Here is a 13,223-nt window from a genome sequence, read left to right on the forward strand (position 1 = left end):
TATATATATATATATATATACATTTTTACTTCTGAAAAAAAATTCTAACTATTCTAGAAACTAGAATATTTATGTTCTAGTTTCTAGAATATTTATGTTCTAGTTTCTAGAATATAAAAATGCCTAATCTGGACTGTAATTTAATGCAAGATATGGGAAGGTTTGAGCGAGACCTTCTTTCTGTATGCTTTACTTTGACAATTAAAAAAACAAATTTCAAAGTTGGAATAACAGAGAATATAATAGATTAAAATATTTTTTATTGTCCCAAATGGGGAAATTCAGGTGTAACAGCAGCAAATTGACAGGAAATCAAAACATGTAGATTCAAAGATAAAAGTATTACAATATATATAAAAATAAGAATAATACAAAGTACAAAAAAGGCAAAATTACAGCATAATATACTATGAAGTTACAATAAAAACTATCAATGGTAGGTCGTTTTTCAGGCTTTCTGTAATCTTTCAAATACACAAATATTTTTTTTGTATTTATCCTTCAGTCTTATGACATTTAAACTGAAGCTAAATTAAATGGCCATCAGGAGAAACCTGGGCTGAATGTCCACTCAGAGAGGAAGAACCCATTACAGTAAACCAGACTGACTGGAAAAAGTTTAGCCTGATTTAATATCAAAGAGTGATGTCAAAGGTTTTCTGTGTTTTTATCTGGTTTCTGCTGTAGTTACGGCCACAACACTTGCAACTCTTACAATTGTCAACCTTCAACTAGAACAAGATCAATCCCAGATCAGCAAATATTACCAAAATTCCCACGTATAAATTCACCAGGGATGACTGAAGACATTTTCACCATCATGCAAACTGTTGGTTGATAACAATCAGTGATCATACCTGCTTCAGAAAAATGCTTTCGTCTTCTTCATTTTTACGTCTGTGTTGATGATGCATCTTTGAACTTTAAGGAAAATGGAGGTTTGTGGTTTTCTGCGTCCAGGTTTTACTGGGACCTGCTGATGTTGCTGCTGATGATGGGGAACCTGATCATCCTGCCGGTGGGCATCACGTTCTTTCGGGACGAGAACACCCCTTCATGGATCATATTCAATGTGGTTTCTGACACTCTCTTCATGGTTGACCTGGTTCTGAACTTCAGGACCGGCATCATGAAGGAAGACAGCACCGAGATCCTCCTTGACCCAAGGTCAGTTTGAGCATATGGGTGTGTATTTTTCTTTATTTTTAGAATATCGGTAGATCCAACCTGTTTCCTTGGCTACCAGTATGAGGTAAAGGTTCGGACACATTTGTATGCATGAGGGGAAAGGCGGTTCAGCCGGGCTTTGTTCAAGTTCCAGTGTACTCCTGATGAATACTGAGTCCAGCAAACACTGGACTCACTTCCACAAACCCGCCCAGCCAGATGAGGCCTGCCTCTTCTCCTCCATCTTTCTCCACCTCAGGGCAATCCGCCAGAAGTACCTGAAGACCTGGTTCCTCGTGGACTTTGTGTCATCCATCCCCGTGGACTACATCTTCCTGATGGTGGACAGTCTGGACTCGGAGGTCTACAGGACGGCCCGGGCGCTGCGGATAGTCCGCTTCACCAAAATCCTCAGCCTGCTTCGTCTGCTGCGTCTGTCCAGGCTCATCCGCTACATCCACCAGTGGGAGGAGGTGAGTGGATGAAGAGGATGCTTTCTTTGACAATTATGGCATGTTGTTGGGTTTTTTGTAAACTCAGGTTAAATGCTGGAAATAATTTCATTAAAAAAAGATGCAAAATAGAGTCCCAGCTGTTAATTCACCCTATTCTTAACTTTTCCCTCAGATCTTCCACATGACCTATGACCTTGCTAGTGCCATGGTGAGGATTGTAAACCTGATCGGTATGATGCTGCTTCTGTGCCACTGGGACGGCTGTCTCCAGTTTCTGGTCCCCATGCTGCAGGATTTCCCTTCTGACTGCTGGGTTTCCAAGAACCTGATGGTGGTGAGTCTCCACCCGGGTCCAATTTTTTTAAAGATTTAACTTGTTCATTTCATGATAAACAGCATAGAAAGTTCAAGTTGAAAATAATGAAACACTGAAGTGTCTGAACTTCAAATCACAAGCTAATATTTTGTTTGTGGTATTTTAGGTGACAAAATAACATGAAACAGTGGATGCTTGTGAATTAAAAGAACAATTATACATGGAGGGTCTGGCATGTTCAGGGTTGTTCTGCTGCAGAAGAATCGGAGCTGTATGGATGTAAACATAGCGTTGATTGCATAATTATGAATTAATTGTAAAGATATAATTTTGAAAGACTAGAACTTGTGACATGGAGAAAAAGATGTGTAAATTTATGAGGTCAGATATATTTGGACTTACTAAGCTTTGGTTTCTTCCTACTATTTTTAAACTGGATTTGAAAGTTTTGTTTTTATGTCTATTATAATTATGTTTCTTTGTTTTCTTCTATTCTTTTTTTTCTCTGACATTTAAATGTTTTAAAAATGAAGATTTAACTTATGTTCAAGTTCCTGTGGTAGTTTTTTACAGTGTACAGAGCTTTACGTCTGGAACAAATGGTAAAACCCTTTTTGCCATCTTGCCTTATTTCTCCTCTTTCCATTTGTGGCTGAATCCCAAACTACAAACATGGTACATTATGTTTTCTTTTTTTTAAATAATGGCTTATTTCTTGCCACTCTTCCCTATAATCCAGATTTGTGGAATGCACATCTAATAATTATCCAGTCCACAGATTATCCTATCAGGGTTGTGGATCTCTGGAGCTTCTCCAGAGCTGCTATGAGCCTCTTGGCTGCTGCTCTGATTATCGTCTCTCTGCCAGGCCTGTCAGCCTAGGTGAATGACCGCGTCTCGGAAAGTTTGCAGCTGTGCCCTGAACTGAGGTCTGCGAGATGTTAAAAGACACGAGGACACTGTGTAATTACCTCAACCTGGCATAAACATTGCTACATTTTTCTCTCTGACCTGTGTTGACGCTGTTGGTTCACTAATGTTCTCTAACAAACCTCTTTACTAAATTTAAACTAAGTTTAAACATTTATTGAAACTCTCTGGAGACAAGGAGTTGCAATAGAGTTATTTAGAAGTATCAGATGTCGCACTTTCAGAGTTTTATTTGTAAAAATGTGGAGAATTGCGTATCCCTTAATTTCCACTTCACTTTTTCGCTCTACTTTGTGTTGCTCTAGCATGCATAGTCCCAATAAAAGAAATTAAGTTTTTCCAGCTGCAATGTGGCAAAATGATTAAAAGTCCAGTTTGAATGCATTTCCATTTGCACTTTTTCTGAGCATGTTTGTGCACAATATTTGTTTCAGATGAAGGCAGAGGAGCTGATGTGTACACAGTGAAGCTGTTTATCAGATATGACACAGTTTCCTCTTTATCTTCGTTAATTGGCTCATGCAGCAGCGCATCCTGCTGGAATAAGATTGACTATAATCATTGGGTAAAAAAAAAAAGAAAAACGAAAAGTGAAGGACTGTTTAATTAAAAATCTCAGCAGACATCAGGTAGATGTGTCAGTGCATGCAAACAACGGAAACCCACAGGCTTGCTGCAGTCGATTTGTAATTGTATGAACAGCTGACTCACGTCTCAGCGGTTGCCATGAGTAAAGGTTGCTAAGCAGGCTGATGTTCGGATTCTCCCCAGAGAAAGTTTCCACATCCTCTGGACCATTAGCGTCACTTTTTAATTGGACTCAAACAGGAGGTGCATGCACACACACACGTAGAAGCAACTCTTTCCTCCTTTTCTTTTTTTTTGTTCATTTACAATCTTTGGTAATCTGAGAAAGGATTGGTGCTTTGTTTGCGTTTTGCTGTTATGGTCTCATCCAGGCTTTCTGAGGTGAAAAGAGGAAAGATTCATCTGTATTTTGACGAAATTGAGAATGCTTCCTGGCACCAATTCCTTAAAACACATGTGTCAAACTCGAGGCCCGTGGGCCAAATCCAGCCCGCCATAGCTTCTTATGTGGCCCTTTAGATTCTAAACCAGTGGTTCTTAACCTGGGTTCGATCGAACCCCAGGGGTTCAATGAGTCGGTCTCAGGGGTTTGGCGGAGCCTCTGCCGCGGAGGTAAAGACACACTTTTGTAAAGTCATGATGACGCCCCGCTTTGCCGTCACTTGCTGCAGAGGATCACGTTACATTGCTTAGCCAATCAGTGCTGCGGAGGAGCCCTGATTGAAGGAGCTCTTCTCAGCATGGATTTGAACTTGTGTCTTTAATTACTTCAGCAAAGCTCATCGTTTTTACCAAATTCTGTAGCTTTCGATGTACTTCTAAATCTGCTCCTTAGTCGCATCTTTTCGGGGTTGCCTCTAGTGGCGTGGGGTGGTAACACAACTAACATAATTACATTCCTAAATCAGAATACCGCAAAGTCTTTATTATTAAATTTTCATTCTCTTAAGAATGTAGAGCTAATTAAATAACCTAAACAAGACCTTAAAGTGGTTCCAGTTTCTCTCGATGGCCAACCTGTTGAAACTGTGGCAAATTTTAAATACCATGGGTCGTTCCTGGACAGTCAACTCAACTTTGCTGAAAACACTGACTCTGGTTTGAAGAACTGTTCTCAAGACTCTACCTTTTAAGAAGACTTAGTCTATGTCTTGAATTTGGGGGAAAAATCATATTTTATTTATCACTACAGAAGGGTCAAAAAAACCTCAAAAAAGGTTAAGAACCACTGTTCTAAACTTAACACGAAATGCATCAATGAAACCTTTATCTGTTTGCTGCCAAATTATATCAATGAGTCCCTACGGTTTCTTGAGAATTATTATAAAAATTAATGCAAAATCAACAACTTGCGCTAACAATCTTGAGTTTATTGCAGATTTTTTTCAAAATTGTCAAAAACTTTCTTACTTGTACTAAACAGCTGCCTCAGCCTTAACTGATGTCAGATTATAGTCTATGATCTATACGAGTAATAAAAAGTTGCATTTACCATCACAAATATTTCCAAATTAGTACGGCAAACACTTTGATTTTTATCGCAAAAAAATCACAAAAAAAATCCTGGAGGGACTGAAAAGATGTTGAATAATATTTAATCTAAAGGATTCATTGATATTTTAACAGTGTGTGAACAGGTTTTATCAATACATCCTGGCAAAATCGGCCATTTAAGAGCATTCAGGATCTGGATTTGGCCCAAAATGAAAAAGAGTTTGACACCCATGCCTTAAAATAATGAACTCATTGCGTTTGTGTCCCCTCCTTTCTCTCAGAACGACACATGGGGTGTGCAGTACTCTTACGCTCTGTTCAAAGCCATGAGCCACATGTTGTGTATCGGGTATGGCGCCCAGGCTCCCGAGGGGATGACTGATGTGTGGCTCACCATGCTCAGTATGATCGTCGGTGCCACCTGCTACGCCATGTTCATCGGCCACGCCACCGCCCTCATACAGTCGCTGGACTCGTCTCGGCGACAGTATCAGGAGAAGGTGAAACATGACTGTCATCCATCTGCTGCTACATATCTGTTTAAATATTTATGAGATATATTTGGCACAATCTGCTCAATCTGCTTCTCTGCAACTGACCCCAAGTTACATTTTTAGGCCATCATGTGAGGCATAATTTGCTTAATCAGGACAAAGAGGCTGTTGTATTTTGCTCATTTTTATTTCAGGAAGCAATTGACATATTTAAATTTGAACATAAGTCTACTTTTTTTCAAAATTTTTATTTAAACATTATTTTAGTGGCTGCTCTGCTGTTTCCTGTCTGTAAAAAAAACGTTCACTGATAAAAGATTGAGTGTAAAATCTTATTACACAAACTCATATTTTAGCACTTCTCTTTAATCTTTAATGATTTTGTAAAATGCTGAATGTTCATGTAGGTTATTATGCCTCTGGGAATATTTGAAGTCCATAATTTATGAGAATATATAGTTTTTTATGTTTATTATTCAAAAATTTGTGAATGGAAACTAAGTAAATTCAGAATTTACTTACTTGCATCTAATTTCCACAGTTAGTCATGTATTATTTAAAGTCACAGGTTTAAACTGATCAGTATCTCATAACAGAGAGGTAACACTGGTGGCTTTCATTTGCTTGATTGAAATGCAAGTTGAACTTTATTATTATTAAATTCAGATATGCTTTTTGAATCTAGACAATCTTATGTTGCTTAGTAGAAAAAGTCAAAGCATTTGACTTTTTCTATGCGTGCTTTTTACATCTTTTCATCTCACCTGCAGCAGCAATAATGTTTAAAATTCTTGCTATTGGCTTACAAGTTAATTCCTCCACTTAATTAATGAAGTTTTAGCAAAAAGCTCAGGTTTAAATATTTAAATGTCATAATAAATCAATTAATCTTATGATAAATTAAAACAAACTCAATAATTTCCATTGGGATGATTTATTGTGGTTAATCTGTTAGCTTTGGGGGCCTTTAATCACACATTAAAGGCCCCCAAACGCATCAAACAGCCTTTCTATGCAGTCATGCTCATACCCCAACACACAATTTTATTTCTTTACAGCCTTTACTGTACAAAATTTAAGTATATAGCATTCCAGCAACAAAGTTTGTTGATATAATTTCTCTATAACTGAACGCACCTAAAAGTAATTTTTAACAGACCAAAAAACACGATAAGAAATATTACTAAATATTACCCAGTAGCCGAACTCCTCGCATAAACATTTTTGTTTTTATTCAACTCAATGCAGTTGTGGTTTGTTTGCACTTTGCTAGTAGAAAACGGAGTAAAAATGTATCAAATGTGATTTGGTTTGTCATTTCCAAATTTAGTCAGTCTCATCTCAGTTGCTTTCCAGTTTGGTTGAACAACTGCAAATAAGTTCAGTACATTTGCTCTTTGCTATACAGCCTCCTGTTTTGGTTTGAGAGTCCCAGTTTGGGCTCATCGGCTTACAGAAACAAAGACTTACTGTGAATTTATTCTTTTTAGCCTCCACTTATTAGACCCTCCAGATTCATCTACATCACTATGGTTTCCCCTCTAAACTTCAACTAAACCACAATCTCAAGGTGTGGTGGTTTGTCATGAAATTAATCAGGGATTTTATGATTAGTTTTTTAGTTTTGTGGAGCTCCAAAAAGCAGCTAATTTCACTCTATAAGTAGTTGCTTTCCTGTGAAAATGACCTCTCAAAGTGAACGTTTTTCTTTTGTAACTGCAGTACAAGCAGGTGGAGCAGTACATGTCTTTCCACAAGCTTCCTGCCGATCTGCGGCAGAAGATCCACGAGTATTACGAGCATCGCTTCCAGGGTAAAATGTTCGATGAGGAGAACATTCTGGGAGAGCTCAGTGAGCCACTGAATGAGGTGATGAATTCATGAACGCCCACTTGGTTTGTTCCTGCCTCCAGCGCATCGTGTTGACTTTCAATCTCTTCTTATTTTCATTTAGGAGATTGTCAGCTTCAACTGCAGGAGCCTGGTGGCAAACATGCCGCTGTTTGCCAATGCTGATCCCAACTTTGTGACCGCGGTGCTGACCAAGCTCCGATTTGAGGTGTTTCAGCCAGCTGACTTCATCATCCGTGAAGGAACTGTTGGTCGTAAGATGTATTTCATCCAGCATGGACGGGTCAGCGTACTGACCAGAGGCAACAAGGAAACCAAACTGAGTGATGGGTCCTACTTTGGGGGTGAGGACTTAGTTTTTGTGCAAAATAAAATGCTTGTTTTAGCTGTTTTATGAATTCACTTGCATTCCTTTCTTCTTCAGAGATCTGCTTGCTTACTCGTGGACGAAGAACGGCCAGTGTCCGCGCAGACACATACTGCCGCTTGTACTCTCTCAGTGTGGACAGCTTTAACGAGGTTCTGGAGGAACACCCAATGATGCGGCGAGCCTTTGAAACGGTCGCTGTTGACCGTCTGGACCGCATTGGTAATTTCTGGATTTTTCTGGTTGCTATTTCTCAGGTAGCCACAACTCTTCGAAATAATGCAACTTATCAATCTGTGTTTCTCTTTCATTATTGTCATAAAATGGGTTAAAAAGAAGGATCACTGGAGACAAAAGCAAATTAGCTTGTTCGCCTTGGATCTCTCTATTAGAGTAGTCTATACCCTGGTTAATTTCAATACCACCTTTTTCACCTGTGAGAAATAGCAATTACATAAAGCACAGAAGCCTTCAGAACCTTCAGAGGCAAAAGAAACGCTAAAAACAGTTTGTGTCCCAGTCATTAATGGGTTGAGGTAATAGAAAATGAGACAGATCAGTAAATTTGGTGGTTTTACTCCTCTACAGGTAGGAAGAACTCTATGCTCCTGCGAAAGTCGTCCCAGGGTGGTTCTCTCGGCGGGAGTATGGGTCGTGGTGGAGGCCGCGGTGGAGGCGGTCCTGGAGCTGGCCTTGCAGCGAGTGGTCTGGGCTCCTGCGACAGCATGCTGGTGCAGCAGATTGTGAAGCATGACAGCATGCCAGCCATGCAGGACACCATCGCAGCCGCTGCCGCAGGAAGGAGTGGGATAATTGGAGGAAGTGGCACGGTGTCCCCTCGTCCCCGCCCTGTCATCTGGGCACCGCTTGTCCATGCTCCCCTGCAGACGGCTGCTGCAACCAGTAATGTAGCCATTGCTCTTATGCACCAACAGCAGCAGCAACAGCAGCAGCTCCAGCAGCTGCAGCAGCACGCTCTTGGAGCCGGTTTCTTCTTGCCATCTCCTATGATTTCTCCTTCACCCTCATCCACTTTTCCTCTTTCTCCTCCCCGCGCTCCTGTGCTGCAGCCCCTTCGCCCTTCAGTGAGCTCTCTTATTGGGATGATGGCAATGGGAGGAATGAGTGGTTTGTCCCCAAGAGGATTTCCACTCTCACCCTCAACTATGGGCCCTCCAGGTGGGGTAACATCACCTCCAGTTGCTAAAACACCCCCCACTTCAGCTTCTTCTGGACCAACTTGTGTCCAGCAAGGACGGACGGTTATCTATGGTCCCCGTTTTCAGGCTGATCACCCCTCGATGGCAGCTGGGGCACTTGTAACACCACCAGCAGGAGTTCCAGGCTCACCACTACACAAGGTACCACCCACCAACCCACCCGCATCCTCCAGTGGCCCATTGGATGGAATCAGCTGTCAGCAGGGTGCCAAAGAGGCTCTTCTACGTCATGGGGTGAGCAGTTGTCAGGGTCTGCCAGCACTGGGGAGGCTAACCCAAGAGGCAAGGCTCCTGTCAGCCTCGCAGCCCACTCTTCCTCACCGCTCCTGGGCCGCTGTGCAGCCTCATCCTCCTCTCCATCGGAAGGCCTCTGGTGGGAATTTGTTGGCGGCTCCTTTCCTGGCAGGACAGCTGGCAAGAGGTGGCAGTGCAGGCATGTTGACCAATAACCCTACGCTACAGCTGGTGACAAACATACCATTGAATGCACAAGTACAGGCCGCAGGTCCTATTCAGCCAGCTATGCCACAGGCCATCCCTGCAAACACAGCCTCTGTGCCCACAGCTGCACACATCCCCTCTACGCCTTTCTTGCCATCTTCTTCCCCTCCAAAGCAGACCTCTCTCTCCTCTGTCACCCTGTCACCTACTCCTTCTTCTCCAATGCCTATTCTTACCCAAACACCTCGACCAAAGCCGATTCCTTCGACATTGTCCTGCTGCTCCTCCCCACCCTCAGCAAGTCCGTTGTCCACACCCCGTCCCAAACCGGTTCCTACACCTTCTCCCCGCTCTTCCTCTCCCTCTCCATCCTCCACACCTCCTGCCTCAGCTGTTTCTACTCCAGTTCCTCTGGCTCAACCTTACGGACCCAGATCATCACTTACATCTTCATCTCCCCCGTCCTCTGTGCTCTCCTCTTCTCCACCGCATCCCCAGAGCCCCAGAGCCAAAGCATCCAACACACCTCCTTCTGCCTCTCCGCTGTCTGGCCACAGCCCTACCTTGACCCCGACTGTGTCACCAATACCCACTCCCACTCAGACAACCCGCACCCGACCTTCTACTCCTACCCAGACACTTACTCCTACATCGTCCCCATCTCCTTCTGGGCCCTCCTTTAGTAAGTCCCAGAGCCCCACACCTTGCCTCCAGCCCTCTGTCTCTGGCTCACCCAGGGTTTCTGCCTCAAGCAAGACCCCAAAGCAGACTTCCCCTCTCAACCCCATTCAGTCATCAGCCCCAGCCTCAGCACCTCTTAGCACAAACTCTCCAACAAAAGTAACTTTCTCAGTTCATCCTGTGAAGCAAACCTCTCCTGTCCTTTCTCATAGTCCTACTTCAGGCTCCAAACAAAGCCTTTCAACGACATCATCCTCAGTAACTTCATGTCCCAGCCAAAGCTCCTTAAACCCTTCCTCCATTTCTACCAATTCCTCCACCACCACAGCCTCTTATCAACAAGCTTCCACCGCTGCAGCCAACCAGACAACACACACACCCACCTCGCCAAAAGGGGGGAAGAAAGACCCTCAGCTGGCAGTCACCAGAACAGACTCGGAGGGACTAAGGCACAAACTGCCTGCTAACATGTAAGAGGAGGAAGAATATTTCATTGACTTTTTGTGCTGCGACCAGTGCTAAATACCAGAGCCATGGATGTGCAGACTTGAGTCAAACTTGCCACCAGGTAGCCCATGATCTCACATGAACAGTTCATACATGTTGAATTTACTCTAGGATGTGGTTGACTTAGAATATCAGGTCTTCATGGGACTTTCAGCAAAGCCATTGATTGAGAAGGACTTCATGGAAGCGACCAGTGGGTCTTACTCGCTAAGAGGAGCGTCTACTGAACATCCAAATGTATACATTCATGTCTGTGTTAGTGATTGTTGGAGCAAGCAGGTAAGCTGAAGTGGAAATATGTTGCACTGCAGTGTGGTTGGGGGTTGGCATGGGCAGGTCAGAGTACCCTGAGGTTTTAAGGCACTTCTTAAAAACTTATTTTGTCCCTTGTCCAGCTGTTGCTGATGATCAGCTGGCTGAAAGGAAGCTGCTGCATCTTTTTTTTTTTTTTTTTTTACCAAGAAAGACAAATCCTGTTGCTTAAAAATGAAAGAGGTGCTACCTATCAGTCTTACTGAGGTAACTGTTTTATAACAATAGTTGGTATGCTACATGCCAATCAACTGCAGGTCCAATCTGAACAAATAGCTTGATTAATCAATCAGACCACAATTATTTATACCTCTGGCAGACTTAGATTTAAAATAATCATTTGCTTTTATCAAAAACCAGTGGAAATGTGTAGGAAGTTGGTCAGCAGTTACAAGAAATATCTGATTGCTGCCATACCACTCTAAAAAGAAAAAGTTGAACCAACTTAATTGAATTGCTTCTATGGGTAACAAGCAATTCAATTAAGTTTATCCAACTTAATTTATTAAATTTAACCAATTCAATATATTCTAATCATCCAACTCAATTTGTTACATTTTTAAACAAATGTATTAAGTATGTTTAAGATAACAGATTTAAGTCAGCCTTACTCAAATCATTTAGTTTACTTCAAAAAATGGTAAATGGACTGAAATTACACAGCACTTTTCCAGTCACTTTGACTACTCAAAGCACTTCACATTAGAGTCACATTCACACAACCATGTGGCAGGAGGAAGCTGGAATTGAACCTACAACCTTCTGATCACAAGATGACTACTTTACCCACAGAGCCACAGTCACATACCAGGGAATCTATCCCTGGTGAGCTTGAGTCATGGTCAGACGTGGGTTACAAGTATGGTATTGAACTTAATTATTTCAAGTAAAGTCAAAGTAAAAAGGTCCTTTAAGGAAAAGATTTGTAACTTTTAAATTAGAGTATATTTAAAGGTAACTGTAAAAAGAGTTTTAGGCTGCAAACTAAGAAGTTTGCAACCCAAAATATTTAGTTTGGAACTACTTAAAAGTTTGAGTTGACTTTCTGTAGAATTAAGACAAAGAGATTTTAAATGTTTATTAGAAGAAAATAAATGATTTGAGTAAGAGTGACTTAAATCTGTTATCTTAAACATACTTAATACATTTGTTAAATAAAATTAACAAATTGAGTTGGATGATTAGAATATATTGAATTGGTTAAACTTAATAAATTAAGTTGGATAAACTTAATTGAATTGCTTGTTACCTATGGAAGCAATTCAATTAAGTTGGTTCAGCTATTTTCTTTTTAGAGTGTAAGTTTTGAGTTAAATGAACACAAAAATATAAGTTGGCATAGCAAAACCAAAAGAATTAAGTAAAATTAATGTAAATAAGTGCGTAAGATGAACTTCAGCCCATAAAACACTATATATATATAGGCTTTTCCATTCGTTATTGACAAAGGTTTGAATAATTTTCAGTATGCCTTTTTTTTATAAAATGAAAATAAAGACAGAAATATTGTCTTTTTAAATAATTATACCCTTTTAATCTTTTGTCATGTTCCCTATCAAAAATAAACTTCTTGTTTGAATGAAAATAATCGTAAACCTAAATCGTAAAAGGGGAGAATGAACTATACGTTTCTCTACAGAGAAAAATAAATAAATGAAGAACAATTACATTTACGTACTTAGCAACTAACAATAAATTAAACTGTTTTTATTATATAATTTTACTTTAGTGTTTCAAAATAAATATACTGCCAAGTAAATGTTATAAAAATCAATGTTATAAATCAGTATCTTGTATTGTTTTGGTATTATTATTATTTTTATTTTAGTATATTTATTTAAATGAAAGCAATTGGATCATGGAGGGCGTATTTAATATTTTTAAAAAGTGGTATTTTAACACAGATTTTCCATTAAAATCTCAAACCGGCCCATGCCTACTCAGCAGGGTTATTTACAGCAATATTTCTTAACAGTTCCACTCATTGGTAACAAAAAATTCCCTTTGCAGGGACTGTAAATGTGAGAAAATGATCATTTTATTGCTGTTGGGGTGAAAGGTCACTGTGATAGAGCAGCAGACACTTCCTGGTTTCCAGCTCCAACTCCCTCTCGCTTCCCATTCGTCACCAAAATGTAATATTTTCTCATCGGAATAAAAAAAAAAAAAAAACTATATTGAAACTCACTGTAAACTTGATGCTCATTTGAATTTGAATAATTAGGAGCAGTACACTGGTAGTTTTGTTGTCCCTGGTGTGTGTGGTGTTTAGTTTTTGAACAATACGAAATCCTAAAAACCTACATGTTCACGCTGACAGCTTCTGTAAAACTGTGCTTTTTTCCTATGTGCGCGACGCAACGCTGCTCTGCTGTGCACGGAGGCTCACATGATTTTGTT

General features: G+C 40.6%; 1 protein-coding gene across 1 annotated transcript in view; it reads left to right on the top strand.

Annotated features, from left to right (window-relative positions):
* The window catches only part of LOC103478108 (potassium/sodium hyperpolarization-activated cyclic nucleotide-gated channel 2), an 18,970-nt gene extending 8,002 nt beyond the window's left edge, over positions 1-10,968 (top strand). Inside the window, exons 2-9 of the mRNA XM_008431628.2 lie at positions 961-1,167; positions 1,427-1,640; positions 1,795-1,956; positions 5,232-5,450; positions 7,167-7,313; positions 7,399-7,639; positions 7,720-7,884; positions 8,251-10,968. Coding sequence (XP_008429850.1) covers positions 961-1,167; positions 1,427-1,640; positions 1,795-1,956; positions 5,232-5,450; positions 7,167-7,313; positions 7,399-7,639; positions 7,720-7,884; positions 8,251-10,478 — 3,583 coding nt within the window. The 3' untranslated portion in view covers positions 10,479-10,968. The remainder of the gene's footprint in view (positions 1-960; positions 1,168-1,426; positions 1,641-1,794; positions 1,957-5,231; positions 5,451-7,166; positions 7,314-7,398; positions 7,640-7,719; positions 7,885-8,250) is intronic.
* The last annotated feature ends 2,255 nt before the right edge of the window (positions 10,969-13,223 follow it).

This window comes from Poecilia reticulata, linkage group LG16, assembly GCF_000633615.1.
Source record: "Poecilia reticulata strain Guanapo linkage group LG16, Guppy_female_1.0+MT, whole genome shotgun sequence".
Classification (NCBI taxonomy): Eukaryota; Metazoa; Chordata; class Actinopteri; order Cyprinodontiformes; family Poeciliidae; genus Poecilia; species Poecilia reticulata.